The sequence below is a fragment of the Camponotus vicinus genome, unplaced genomic scaffold (genome assembly GCF_025532165.1).
Source record: "Camponotus vicinus isolate PSW18456_S1 unplaced genomic scaffold, iyCamVici1.0 SCAF_2, whole genome shotgun sequence".
Lineage (NCBI taxonomy): Eukaryota > Metazoa > Arthropoda > Insecta > Hymenoptera > Formicidae > Camponotus > Camponotus vicinus.
In genome coordinates, this window is record NW_028141956.1 from 17,090,464 (window position 1) to 17,103,191 (window position 12,728).

The following is a 12,728-nucleotide window of genomic DNA, read 5'->3' on the forward strand; positions in this document are numbered from 1 at the left end:
CATTTGTTTCGATACAGAATCACATTATCTTTAGTCTATTAATAAGAGTTATTCTACATGAATGTATTTGTTGAGGCAGTTTATTCTTGCAGTTTTACAATTCTTGCTTCACTTTTTGATACTTATCATTCGTAATTGCTTCATCATTTGCCTTCTTTTTTTTCTGTTTTTTGAGATCTTTCCCAGTGTCTCCTTTCTCGTACAAGCAAGAATCATCTTGTTTTTTCAATGCACGCTCGGAACATAAATATCTAAACAATAAACAATAAACTATATTAATACTAATTGTATAAATATTACTTATTGTTAAAACAAATATATCAAATAGGATATTACCTAATTAAAGGAATCTTTCCCTGATGATTATTATACCAATCTTCGATATCAGCTTCATGACTCTCCAGCAAATCTTCACACTGTGTTTTTAGAGTCGTTATCTCAACAGAAGGCTTGTCCCATAATTCATAGGGAATACCCAATTCTACTTTGACTCCCTTATCCCTATAATCATCTACTTATTAATTTCTAGATTATATAATGTCATATTATATTAAAGTGTCTTACACAAGATTATGCAGTGTCGTAAATGTTTGGCTCATTCCCTTTGCAAATCTTGTACTATCTGTACGTTCTTTGTGTATATTATATTCCAGTATACGTTCGCAAACATTTTCCATAGATTCTACTAACCGTAATTCTCTAGAAAGAAATCAGCAATTTATAAATTATTTTAACAAAGGCCCATATTCTGAATCCTCTTTTATCGATAAAAATGCCTCTAAAAGTGGCATATAAGCCTTTTGATTGGCTACAGGCCACTTTTAGAAGCACTTTTATCGATAAAAGAGGATTCAGAATATGATATATAGATATGATGAATAGGACCAAAATAATCTATATTATCTGAATTTATTATGAGATACTAACGATTTCTTGTAGTCTTTTTTCTTTTTTGGCACAATATCATCTACTGAATATCCAATCTCTAATACATCATGCGTTTTCCCAGTTTCATCTAATCTAGCTTCAAGTTCAGTAGCTAAAACTTTGCAAACTGTAAACAGAGAGTTAATTTTAATTTCAATTGATATAATCGTTATTATTATTTGTAACTATCTGTTGAACAAGAATTTATAAATAATCTTTCAATATTAAGCCAAGAATATGAGGCTTTAAATTTACTATCTCTTTAAATTATACTCTTTAAATTTCTATCTTAAAGAAAAACCATTGCTCCAAAAAGATAAAAATCACCTTCGCATTTATTGGCATATTTTACTCCATGTTCTTCTTCAGGACCACCAAAAACAAAATATACGAATAATAAATTAAATAAAATTGCACGATTCACAAGTGACATTGTGACTTATAAAAGAAGAATATTAATCGTAAAATCATGGAATTATTGGAATGTTATTGAAATATCATATAGACAACGCATGTAGCGGTCTATGATGACATTCGACGCGATCAAAAGAAATTTGTACTCGTTTATACCGATTTACACTAATCTTATTATTTTTAAGTGTCGCATACAATGCACGTCTGTGGAGTCAGTTGATTGGTTAACGAATAGGGAATTTGTAGAGCTCACTAAAAGATGTCGGAGAACTCTTAAAGCTAAAGCAATATTCTGATTGGTTCTTCAGCTTATGTTTACGTTTATGGTTATGGCAATTCATGTGCGAAAGCCTTAACTCAGCTTTTATTACATCCATAGACCTTACAGATATGGACTGGCAATACGTATCAGAGGCCGGTATTCATAGTCCGATCTTATATTTAAGATGGTCTTAAGTCTGGTCCGAGGGTGACTTAAGACCTCATTCAACCAATCAAATGGCTGCGTAGCATTTCAAGCTCGAACTTAAGACGATCTCAAATATAAGATCGGACTATGGCCGGTATTCATAGTCCGATCTTATATTTGAGATCGTCTTAAGTTCGAGCTTGAAATACTACGCAGCCATTTGATTGGTTGAATGAGGTCTTAAGTCAACCTCGGACCAGACTTAAGACCATCTTAAATATAAGATCGGACTATGAATACCGGCCAGACTGTGTCCAAAGGAGGTTAGAGAGAGAAACATACTTTTTGGTACTTCTCTTTCTACAAGTGTCCGGACACTGCTTCTCTACAGAAACTATAGGCAATTGACAGTCCATACTTATAAGGTCTACGATTACATCATTAGATCCATCCTTATGCGTCGTCTACAATGGGATTTTAAGACTTAGGCCCATATTCTGAATCATCTTTTATCGATAAAAGTGCCTCTAAAAGTGGCTCATAGCCAATCAAAAGGCTTATAAGCCACTTTTAGAGGCACTTTTATCGTTAAAAGAGGATTCAAAATATGGACCTTAAGATTTAAGAAATTGACCAATTACAATTGACTTTAGAGAAGAATAATAAATATGATTGGTCAATTTCTTAAATTTTAAGTGTTAAAGTGTCATTGTAGATGTCGCTTTAGGCTGGTTCTACATAAAGTCGGCAATCGGAAGTTGTAAGCGAATCGACCAATCATAGTTGAATTTAGAAAAGAATAATCGAATATTCTTCTCTAAATTCAACTATGATTGGTCGATTCGCTTACGATTTCCGACTCTATGTAGAACCAACCTTAGACCTATCGCACACAAATTGCATAAGCTGCATATGCATAGCATAAGATCTTATGGACCATTGAGTCACATGCTCGATGCTCATTGGTCCATAAGATCTTATGCTATGCATATGCAGCTTATGCAATTTGTGTGCGATAGCCCTTAGGGCTATTCTTTCCTTACTAATAATTTAGTTGAATCTTTCCATCATGTCGCGAATCAAAAAATTGGTACACATAATCCAGCTCTATGGATATTTTTAGGTAGGTAAATATTTTGTGGAATAATCATACTTCTACTGCATTTAGTTTTCTTTATGGATATGTGCACATGTGGTTTTACAAATCATTTAGCACAAATTATATCAAATCAAGAACTTGATTATCGACGGCTACAAAATAATGTGCGTCCTAGACGATCTTCTACGCGATTCACTAATCAAAGAAATGCACAGATTGTAGGAGGACAGAATTCTCTTATGAATGGAAGCATTTCCTTAAAACAATTTTTACGTATGTTCTATCATTTTACTCAACAATGTGAACAATCAGAAGTGCTGCAAGGTATATAAAATATTTATATTTTTTAATAATTTTTTTAATATTTTATAATTTTTGAAAACATTATTGTTAAATCAACATTTGAAAAACTTACTGTAAATTGCATCTTCAGCATTATTCTCTTCAATTTCTGAATTATTAGCAATCCTATCGTTAGTAATCTCATTATTCTCTTCTATTTCCGAATATTGATTATTATCATTATCTTTTTCTATTTCTGAATTTTGAGTATCATCATTATTATTCTTCTCTATTTCTGAATTTTCATTATTTTCTTTTATTTCAGCACTTTCTTCTTGTACTGACATCAGAGTGCTATTCAAAGCACTTAAACTGTTTAATCCTAAATGTGTTTCATTACTTTCAACATCATCTACAATAAATATTTAATATAAAAAATTAATTAGATAATAAATATTTACAATATTTATATACAAATATTAGATATATATATTAAATATATAATATTAGATATATTAGATATATTATGTTTCATTATTTTGAAGTATTACCTGCTGAAGACTGAATATTTTCACAATTTTCCCTACAATTGATTCTTCTAGTGTGTAATCTTTGATTAGACTGATTATCTATAGGTGTATCTACAAACACATACAGTATATGTGTGAGTGTGTGTATTGTGTATGTACACACTTCATGTAGGTGTATATGAGAAATTACCATCGAATCGACATCAAATTGATGTTAAATCGATGTAATTTACATCAATTTGATGTCGATTCAACGAGTCATTTCTCACTAGGTATATGTATATGCATATACACATGCACACAAACACACACAGTTATATGAACCCTAGTATGTAAATATGCACATAAACTTATTATAAATGAATGTAAATATGTATATAAACTCTTATTATATAAATAAATAACCTATACTTAAGTACTGAAAGTTTCATCTGACAGCAAACTTCCATCTATTTCATCATCAGCAACATCTACAAATAAATAAAGGAATATTACAAATGAATTAGAGATAGTATACAACATTCAATTGTTGTAATAAATTTTTTACATATTTTTACTTAATTTTTAATTTTTCTATTATAAAACAAAATAGTATATTATATAGAATTAGGGGCAGCTCAAAATTCAGAAATGGAAAAAGATAACGATAATAATCAATATTCGGAAATAGAAGAGAATAATGAGATTACTAACGATAGGATTGCTAATAATTCAGAAATTGAAGAGAATAATGCTGAAGATGCAATTTACAGTAAGTTTTTCAAATGTTGATTTAACAATAATGTTTTCAAAAATTATAAAATATTTAAAAAATTATTAAAAAATATAAATATTTTATATACCTTGCAGCACTTCTGATTGTTCACATTGTTGAGTAAAATGATAGAACATACGTAAAAATTGTTTTAAGAAAATGCTTCCATTCATAAGAGAATTCTGTCCTCCTACAATCTGTGCATTTCTTTGATTAGTGAATCGCGTAGAAGATCGTCTAGGACGCACATTATTTTGTAGCCGTCGATAATCAAGTTCTTGATTTGATATAATTTGTGCTAAATGATCTGTAAAACCACATATGCACATATCCATAAAGAAAACTAAATGTAGTAGAAGTATGATTATTCCACAAACTATTTACCAGAGAGAAGCCTGAGAGGGGCCACGCTGCCATTTTTCATGGGACGCTTTTTCTACATCGTACACTAGCGGCGCGTGCATCCATTTTACGCCGCCTGGAACTACATGGCCACATCCACTTTTAGGTGCCGATAAAACAGTCGGTTTTGGTTAATGTCCGTGCTACATCCACAATTTATAGCTCAGAAATAACATCCCGCATATAGACGTAATTAAAATATACTTTGTTAGCTGCGCGATTTCTTTTCCACATTTGAGTATATATTATAAATATCAATATTAATGAGATGCTATTAATGAGAACTATTAATGAAATAAGTTTGTGTAATATACGTGTGTAGGATATTTTCTCGTGAATATTATTCTCGTGAATATTATTCTCGATAGAAAACAGAAAAGATAAATTATATAAAATTCAATAAATTGAATTTTATTTACTAAAACGATCTTAGAAGAAACACAATTATAGACCATTTCCAGGAGATGTCACGTGAACACTACTACATATTTGATACGCAACATATATAACTCTTTTAAAAATAAATATAACATTAAATATATTGAAACTAATTTTTTTTATATTTCTACTAGTTTGTTATTGAACATAATTTTAGAGTTAACGAGATTCTTGCTAAAAACTAAAAACTAAAAATTAATCACATTAAACCCAACATTTCTCATTGGAATAATTTTCAATTAGATACAATTTTTTTATTTATCTAACAATAAGGAACAATTATCCGAATTATATCATGTTTGATGTCATTTTAAACGCAAAAATTTCATTAATTTATTTTAATTACTTTCAAAAAGATTAAATAAAATATAAAAGTTTTAGTTTTTATTTTATGGATATTTAAAGTTATAAATCATTATACATAACGAAAAAAAAGTTTTCGATATTATTGAAAGCGAGAGCGAGAACGAATAAGAGCAAGCAAGATGACGTATCGTCAAAAGAGTTCCGAAGTCTCTTACGCGACACACCCTTTCTCTATAGTATGTCACGAGTATGTCATCTTATCAGAATAGAAAATAAAATGCATTTTACTCGTTTGAAAGTAATTTTAAAGGAATAATGAGCATTTTGCAATTAAAATGACATCAAACACGACATATGTCGGATAAATGTAGTTAAATATATAATCCAAATTTTTATTACCAGACTAATTAAAAATTGTCCGATTTATATCGTGTTTGAAGTCATTTTAATCGTAAAAATCTCATTAATTCATTAAAATTATTTTCAAATCGATAAAATACAAAATAAAAGTTTTAGTTTTTAATTTATAAGATGTTTGCATTCTCGTGAGTTGCGAATGGATAGAGAAAGCGAGAAAACCGATTACTAAAAACTTCGGAACTCTTTGATGATAGGTCAACTCGCTCGCACTCTATTCGTGGTCTCGCTTTCTCTGTCAGACTTCACAATCGTGCTAGACAGCTCGGAAAGATAAGCGGACCCGAGGATCGAGAGTGAGATCGCGAGTAGAGAGTGAGCGAGATGACCTATCATCAAAGAGTTAGAAGAGTTAAAAGAATTAGATTAATAAATTAAATAAAATTTGTATATATGATGCAAAGAAAAAAGTTTTGGTAATTGTTCAGAATCACTATCCATTCTCAAAAGTTGATAAAATTATACTTATTCGACGCGTTTTTGCATAAAACGAAAGAATCTGGCAAAAAAAATTGTCGCTCTGCCCCGTGAAGCGAGATATTAATTGTTAAAGTTATCAAATTTTGAGGCTAGAATACCTGTCATATCGACTTAGTGTGCATAAGAGTGATGTGCAGAAATTATAAATGTCATGTAAGAGTTTGGACATGGGTTGAAAAAGATCTTATATTGAAACTTCCACGCAATACTGTTAGCCTTGGTTAGTTTCCACGCTCTCAAGTTGTGTTATTTTTTTTATGTGGAAGAGCATAGGGACGGGGCGAAGCCCCATCCCTGTGAACACCCACCTAGACGTTCTTTCTCAGCATGTATTTTACACATGGGTTTGTGACTTTGTGAAAAGTACATGCTGAGAAAGAATGTCTAGGTGGGAGTTTACAGGGACGAGGCGAAGCCCTGTCCCTGTGCCCTCCCACATAAAGAAATAACACAACTTGAGAACGTGGAAACTAACCAAGGCTGACAGTACTGTGTGGAAGTTTCAATATAAGACCTTTTTCAACCCATGTCCAAACTCTTACATCACATTTATAATAAAAATATAATTTCTGCACATCATTCTTATGTCAATATTACAGACTTCCTAACCATATAAAATAAGATATCAGGTATCCTAGCCTCAAAATTTGATAACTTTAACAATTAATATCTCGCTTCACGGGGCAGAGTGACGATTTTTTCTGCCAGATTCTTTCGTTTTATGCAAAAACGTGTCGAATGAGTATAATTTTATCAACTTTTGAGAATGAGTAATGATTCTGAACAATTACCAGTTTTATTTTAATAATTTTTGTTTTTTATATACTCTTACCTTAATGCCTTATCAAATTTAGGATCATAATACAGCTTGGATATCATGGGTATAGCATCAGAGGTCTGCGGATAATCAATATTCTTTACATGAAGTCTATTTAGAAGCATACAAGTCATTTCTCCTGGCAATGGTTGATTGCTCATTTTTTTAAATTTTTGTGCCGAATTTATCAGTTTCCACAATGTAATGAAACAACCGATTCCCTGCAGGCACTTCAACAGTCATATAAACATTTGATAATTTATATAAGGGGTTATGGATAAAGTCCTCGTAAGAGGATAAACTCAAAAATTCGGTTATGGCTAAATGCTTATGGCTTAAGTTTTTTCATGTGTTCCCAGCCTTACATCATCTTAGGCATAAATCATAAAGTATGCGTAATCAGCACTACATTAAAAATATAAAGTGTTCTTTCCATCGCAAATGCACACAGTTGATAAAGTAGGAAATTTTTTCACATATAAAAAATGTAATTATTTATTACTTTGTAATTATTAGGCCGAGTCTACAATAGGTGTAGTAAGCCTTAAGCCTTGAGAAATTAACCAATTGAATTTAGTGGTCATTACAAATGTGTGGCCGTTTCGAACGTGGCCGTTACGAACGTGTGGCCATTACGAACGTGGCCGTTACGAACGTGTGGCCATTACGAACGTGGCCGTTACGAACGTGTGGCCATTACGAACGTGGCCGTTACGAACGTGTGGCCATTACGAACGTGGCCGTTACGAACGTGTGGCCATTACGAACGTGGCCGTTACGAACGTGTGGCCATTACGAACGTGGCCGTTACGAACGTGTGGCCATTACGAACGTGGCCGTTACGAACGTGTGGCCGTTACGAACGTGTGGCCATTACGAACGTGGCCGTTACGAACGTGTGGCCATTACGAACGTGGCCGTTACGAACGTGTGGCCATTACGAACGTGGCCGTTACGAACGTGTGGCCATTACGAATGTGTGGTCATTACGAACGTGGCCGTTACGAACGTGTGGCCATTACGAACGTGATCGTTCCGAACGTGGTCAAATGGAACTTTATTCAATATTTCCCGTGGCTATTCCGAGCGTGGCCGTTTCGAACGTGGCCGTTACAAACGTGTGGCCGTTTCGAACGTGGCCGTTCCGAACGTGGCCGTTACGAACGTGGTCAAATCGAACTTTATTCAATATTTCCCGTGGCCATTCCGAACGTGGTCAAATCGAACTATATTCAATATTTCCCGTGGCCATTCCGAACGTGGCCGTTTTGAACGTGGCCGTTACGAACGTGTGGCCATTACGAACGTGGCCGTTACGAACGTGTGGCCATTACGAACGTGGCCGTTACGAACGTGTGGCCATTACGAATGTGTGGCCATTACGAACGTGGCCGTTACGAACGTGTGGCCGTTTCGAACGTGGCCGTTACGAACGTATGGCCATTACGAACGTGGCCGTTACGAACGTGTGGCCATTACGAACGTGACCGTTACGAACGTATGGCCATTACGAACGTGACCGTTACGAACGTGCGGCCATTACGAACGTGGCCGTTACGAACGTGTGGCCATTACGAACGTGTGGCCATTACGAACGTGGCCGTTACGAACGTGTGGCCGTTTCGAACGTGACCGTTACGAACGTATGGCCATTACGAACGTGACCGTTACGAACGTGTGGCCATTACAAACGTGGCCGTTACGAACGTATGGCCATTACGAACGTGACCGTTACGAACGTGTGGCCATTACGAACGTGACCGTTCCGAACGTGGCCGTTCCGAACGTGGTCAAATGGAACTTTATTCAATATTTCCCGTGGCTATTCCGAGCGTGACCGTTTCGAACGTGGCCGTTACGAACGTGTGGCCGTTTCGAACGTGGCCGTTACGAACGTATGGCCATTACGAACGTGACCGTTACGAACGTGTGGCCATTACGAACGTGGCCGTTACGAACGTGTGGCCATTACGAACGTGTGGCCATTACGAACGTGGCCGTTACAAACGTGTGGCCGTTTCGAACGTGGCCGTTACGAACGTATGGCCATTACGAACGTGACCGTTACGAACGTGTGGCTATTACGAACGTGGCCGTTACGAACGTGTGGCCGTTTCGAACGTGGCCGTTACGAACGTATGGCCATTACGAACGTGGCCGTTACGAACGTGTGGCCATTACGAACGTGGCCGTTACGAACATATGGCCATTACGAACGTGACCGTTACGAACGTGTGGCCATTACGAACGTGGCCGTTACGAACGTATGGCCATTACGAACGTGACCGTTACGAACGTGTGGCCATTACGAACGTGGCCGTTACGAACGTATGGCCATTACGAACGTGACCGTTACGAACGTGTGGCCATTACGATCGTGGCCGTTCCGAACGTGGCCGTTCCGAACGTGGTCAAATAAAACTTTATTGAATATTTCCCGTGGCTATTCCGAGCGTGGCCGTTTCGAACGTTGCCATTACAAACGTGTGGCCGTTTCGAACGTGGCCGTTCCGAACCTGGCCGTTTCGTACGTGGCCATTACGAACGAGTGGCCATTACGAACGTGGCCGTTTCGAACGTGGCCATTTCGAACGTGGTCAAATTTATCCGTGGCCATTTCGAACGTGGCCGTTCCGAACGTGGCCGTTTCGAACGTGGCCGTTTCGAACGTGGCCATTTCGAACGTGGCCATTTCGAACGTGGTCAAATTATATCCACTCGTAGTGGTCACTACCCCACAGATCGTTACCGATTTTCCAAGTAAAAAACGAAAGTTCACTGGATTGTACGAGTGAAAGATCTATAGCTGATTTTCGATTACTAGTAATATTATGGAATGTAAAAGCTCCATTGTTTAAAAAACTCACCTCCTGATCAGAGAGTGCCTCCAGTAATTTCGTCCCTCCGGCATCACAAAAAGAATTGCCCCAGGCCATATGGTGGACGTTAAACTCTCCACAGATTAGAAAAAAAAGATTAGAAAATCTTCCTTAAATTGACCTAAGAAGTCGAACCATTCTTGAAAGCTAATGGTGATATTAGGGGGCTTGTAGCAAGAAACGATAATGAGAGCTTTGGATTGAAGGACGACTCTGATTGCACATGCCTCCAGCTTATCATTACAATTGTGCGTTAGTTTGTATGTACTGTATTTGATGTCGTTTCTGATTTAGATGGCGGTCCCGCCGCCTTTGAAAGAAGCTCTGTCATTTCTGACCGAGTCAAACTTGCGAATTAGAAATATCTCATTTGGATTTAGCCAGGTTTCTGATAGCAAAATAAAATCATAGTTGATAGAATGAAATTCCAACTCACTATGTTTATTCCGGATACTGTGACAGTTCCATTGGAGAGCTCTGGCCATTGTTTGAATCAGGAGAAAGAACAGAATCCAATGCGTCTTGTAAATTATTGGATAGCCATTTATGTAAGGAATCCAATTTCTATCCCCACCTTCCTTGAACGCAGATATGATTAAAGCAACCGCAGCTGCATCTTCGTTGCTGAGACCTTTGAATTCCGTATGTTCAACATTATTATTGGATGTATTACAGGCGCAGTTCGAGCAGAGTGAGGGCAGTTCTGAGTTTAGTTGAGATAAGGACGAGGATTGTGATTGAGATTAAGTAAGAATTCTACTGAATAGCTGGGTTTTAAATTGAGTGGGGGCTTGAGATGATTTAGGTTGTGGTTTTGGATTGAAAGGGGAAGGTTGAGATATTAATCGGGGAGAGGGTAACGAAGGAAAGTTGTTAACGTTCAAAGGGGGGGGCATTGTTTAAGGTTGTTATGGAGGAGGAATTATTGATTACCTTTCGCATTGCAGTATTATAATCAACGTTGTCGATAGTCATTATCTTAGCAATTTCTTTTTGTTTAATTCTCTCAGGACAGTTGATATCGACGCTCTTGTGGTTACCTTTGCAGTTGATGCAACTGGGAGGGTTATTGCATGCCGCATCGCTCTCGTGTCTTGGTTGGCTGCAGGTCAAGCAGATTGCTGGATTCTGGCAGAATTTTGCTGTGTGCTTGATTTGACCACAATTAATACAAAACCGGGTTATTGGGGATAAATAGCTCCACGTTGATCTTCGCCCTCCATAAGAAAATAGCATCAGGGATCCTAAGGTTCCGTACTCTCATTTTAATGGAGGTGGAATCCACCAGTTCCGACCCATTTTCTGTAGAGATCCGCCTTTTGAGACGTATGCAGTCTATTGGATGGAGAATTGGATTGCTGGAATCAGCCTCTTCTGTAATTTCGTCCAAGGTAATATCTTTTGGAATGCCCTTTATTACAATTGTCCTCGAGAACATCGAAAGGGGGATATACATTTCAAAATTGGATTTAGCGAGAAAAGGGTTATCCAAAGCTTCATTTGCAGAAGATTTGTTGTCAAAATGAATCATCCACTTGAAACGACTGATTTTTGTAATATGATTGAAGCGAATATCCATTTTGATAATACTACGAGTAACCTCTATGATCATTAGAGGGCTCGGAGGAGAACTTTTATCTAGTTCAGTCTTCTTGAAAGACAGGATAGCTCGGAAGGGACCAGAATCCGTCTTAGCATATCTGTTTGCATAAATGTCGGAAGGTTGTACTGTTTTTCCCCCTGGTATTGAATTTCCTTTTTCTTGCGTAGAACTAGAATTTGAGGATGGATTAGACTTCTTCCTTTTTGCTTCCTGATCGTTAGGTGTCGGCTTAGGGACAGAATTATTTGCTTTCGTAAGGCCACTGCCTTATCAGGCGCCATTTCAGTAACGTGGAGTACCGCGACGTCGCGGGAAATCGGAATGTGATAGGTGGCGTTGCGGAGAGATGGCGAGAGAGAGTGACACGTGAGGCAGTCGCAGCATGGGAGTCGGACAGTGTAGTCACGGTTGAGTGATAAGGCTTGTGTTAAGATTAAATATGTATATTAGACTCAGAGTCTCAATTATTAAGAAACCTCAGTTGGTGGATTCCCTTCTTGGAAGTCCTCCTATCCTGACATCTCCATCTATGATATCCCTTCGTATAACCTATACAAACCCTCTTACACCTTATTCTTGAATATTTTAGCGGACGGCGTCATGTTCGCTTCTTGTTGCAAACTTAGATATAAAGATGAATTTTTGATTACTTCCGCTGAGTTAGTATAGGTAGATTTATTCACGTTGTCCAGATTGTCCGTTGGACAATATATGCATGGACTCATATATGCATCCTCTTCATCGGAATCAGGTATCTTCGAAGTATAAACATGAATATGCGTCTTCCCCTCACCCGTCGTTTGACGAGTGAGGTTATGTTCACTATTCCACACTTTCGTACAATGTATGGAAAGCAAGGATGGGCACGAGACAGAAATAGATAAGTAGCTAGTGCTCAGATATATAAAATAGGCACACCAGTAAATAGAATATGGATATTTGGTGCCTTAGAATACACAAGAAATCACGTG

The 12,728-nt window shown here is 36.8% G+C and overlaps 2 protein-coding genes and 3 long non-coding RNA genes across 6 annotated transcripts; 2 read left to right on the forward strand and 3 right to left on the reverse strand.

The window, feature by feature from the left end:
- Window positions 1-62: 62 nt before the first annotated feature.
- Window positions 63-1,514, reverse strand: Cnpyb (FGF signaling regulator protein canopy b). Its single transcript, XM_083091191.1, has 5 exons — window positions 1,255-1,514; window positions 928-1,054; window positions 565-699; window positions 337-501; window positions 63-251 (listed from the first exon to the last, which is right to left on the reverse strand). Exons 1-5 carry the CDS (start codon window positions 1,358-1,360, stop codon window positions 95-97), a joined length of 690 nt encoding a protein of 229 aa, XP_082947317.1. The 5' UTR covers window positions 1,361-1,514; the 3' UTR covers window positions 63-94.
- Window positions 1,515-2,890: 1,376 nt separating this feature from the next.
- Window positions 2,891-3,653, forward strand: LOC145966830 (uncharacterized). The gene is made up of 2 exons (XR_014437182.1): window positions 2,891-3,173; window positions 3,457-3,653. It is a non-coding gene; the product is annotated as an uncharacterized LOC145966830 (long non-coding RNA).
- LOC145966827 (uncharacterized) lies at window positions 2,910-7,609 on the reverse strand. 2 transcript variants are annotated; one of them, XM_083091207.1, is made up of 7 exons: window positions 7,291-7,609; window positions 4,800-4,899; window positions 4,504-4,722; window positions 4,081-4,131; window positions 3,683-3,772; window positions 3,265-3,543; window positions 2,910-3,166 (listed from the first exon to the last, which is right to left on the reverse strand). In XM_083091207.1, the coding sequence occupies exons 2-7, from the start codon at window positions 4,837-4,839 to the stop codon at window positions 3,138-3,140; spliced, it is 708 nt and encodes a 235-aa protein (XP_082947333.1). In that variant the 5' UTR covers window positions 4,840-4,899; window positions 7,291-7,609; the 3' UTR covers window positions 2,910-3,137. The 2 variants fall into 2 exon arrangements, with proteins under 2 accessions (XP_082947333.1, XP_082947332.1); XM_083091206.1 differs by having other exon boundaries at window positions 4,800-4,960.
- On the forward strand, window positions 4,094-4,765 carry LOC145966829 (uncharacterized). Its single transcript, XR_014437181.1, has 2 exons — window positions 4,094-4,412; window positions 4,511-4,765. It is a non-coding gene; the product is annotated as an uncharacterized LOC145966829 (long non-coding RNA).
- Window positions 7,610-10,102: 2,493 nt separating the features above from the next.
- On the reverse strand, window positions 10,103-11,725 carry LOC145966794 (uncharacterized). The gene is made up of 3 exons (XR_014437167.1): window positions 11,088-11,725; window positions 10,591-10,785; window positions 10,103-10,228 (listed from the first exon to the last, which is right to left on the reverse strand). It is a non-coding gene; the product is annotated as an uncharacterized LOC145966794 (long non-coding RNA).
- Window positions 11,726-12,728: the final 1,003 nt, after the last annotated feature.

Coding starts and splice junctions, on each gene's coding strand:
- Cnpyb (XM_083091191.1), bottom strand. CDS start 1,360: ATGTCACTTGTGAATCGTGCAATTTTATTTAATTTATTATTCGTATAT. Junction 1,055..1,254: donor ATATGCCAATAAATGCGAAG/GTGATTTTTATC, acceptor CTCTGTTTACAG/TTTGCAAAGTTTTAGCTACT. Junction 502..564: donor ACGACACTGCATAATCTTGT/GTAAGACACTTT, acceptor AGATGATTATAG/GGATAAGGGAGTCAAAGTAG.
- LOC145966827 (XM_083091207.1), bottom strand. CDS start 4,839: ATGAAAAATGGCAGCGTGGCCCCTCTCAGGCTTCTCTCTG. Junction 3,544..3,682: donor AAATATTCAGTCTTCAGCAG/GTAATACTTCAA, acceptor TATTTATTGTAG/ATGATGTTGAAAGTAATGAA. Junction 3,167..3,264: donor TGCTGAAGATGCAATTTACA/GTAAGTTTTTCA, acceptor TATACCTTGCAG/CACTTCTGATTGTTCACATT.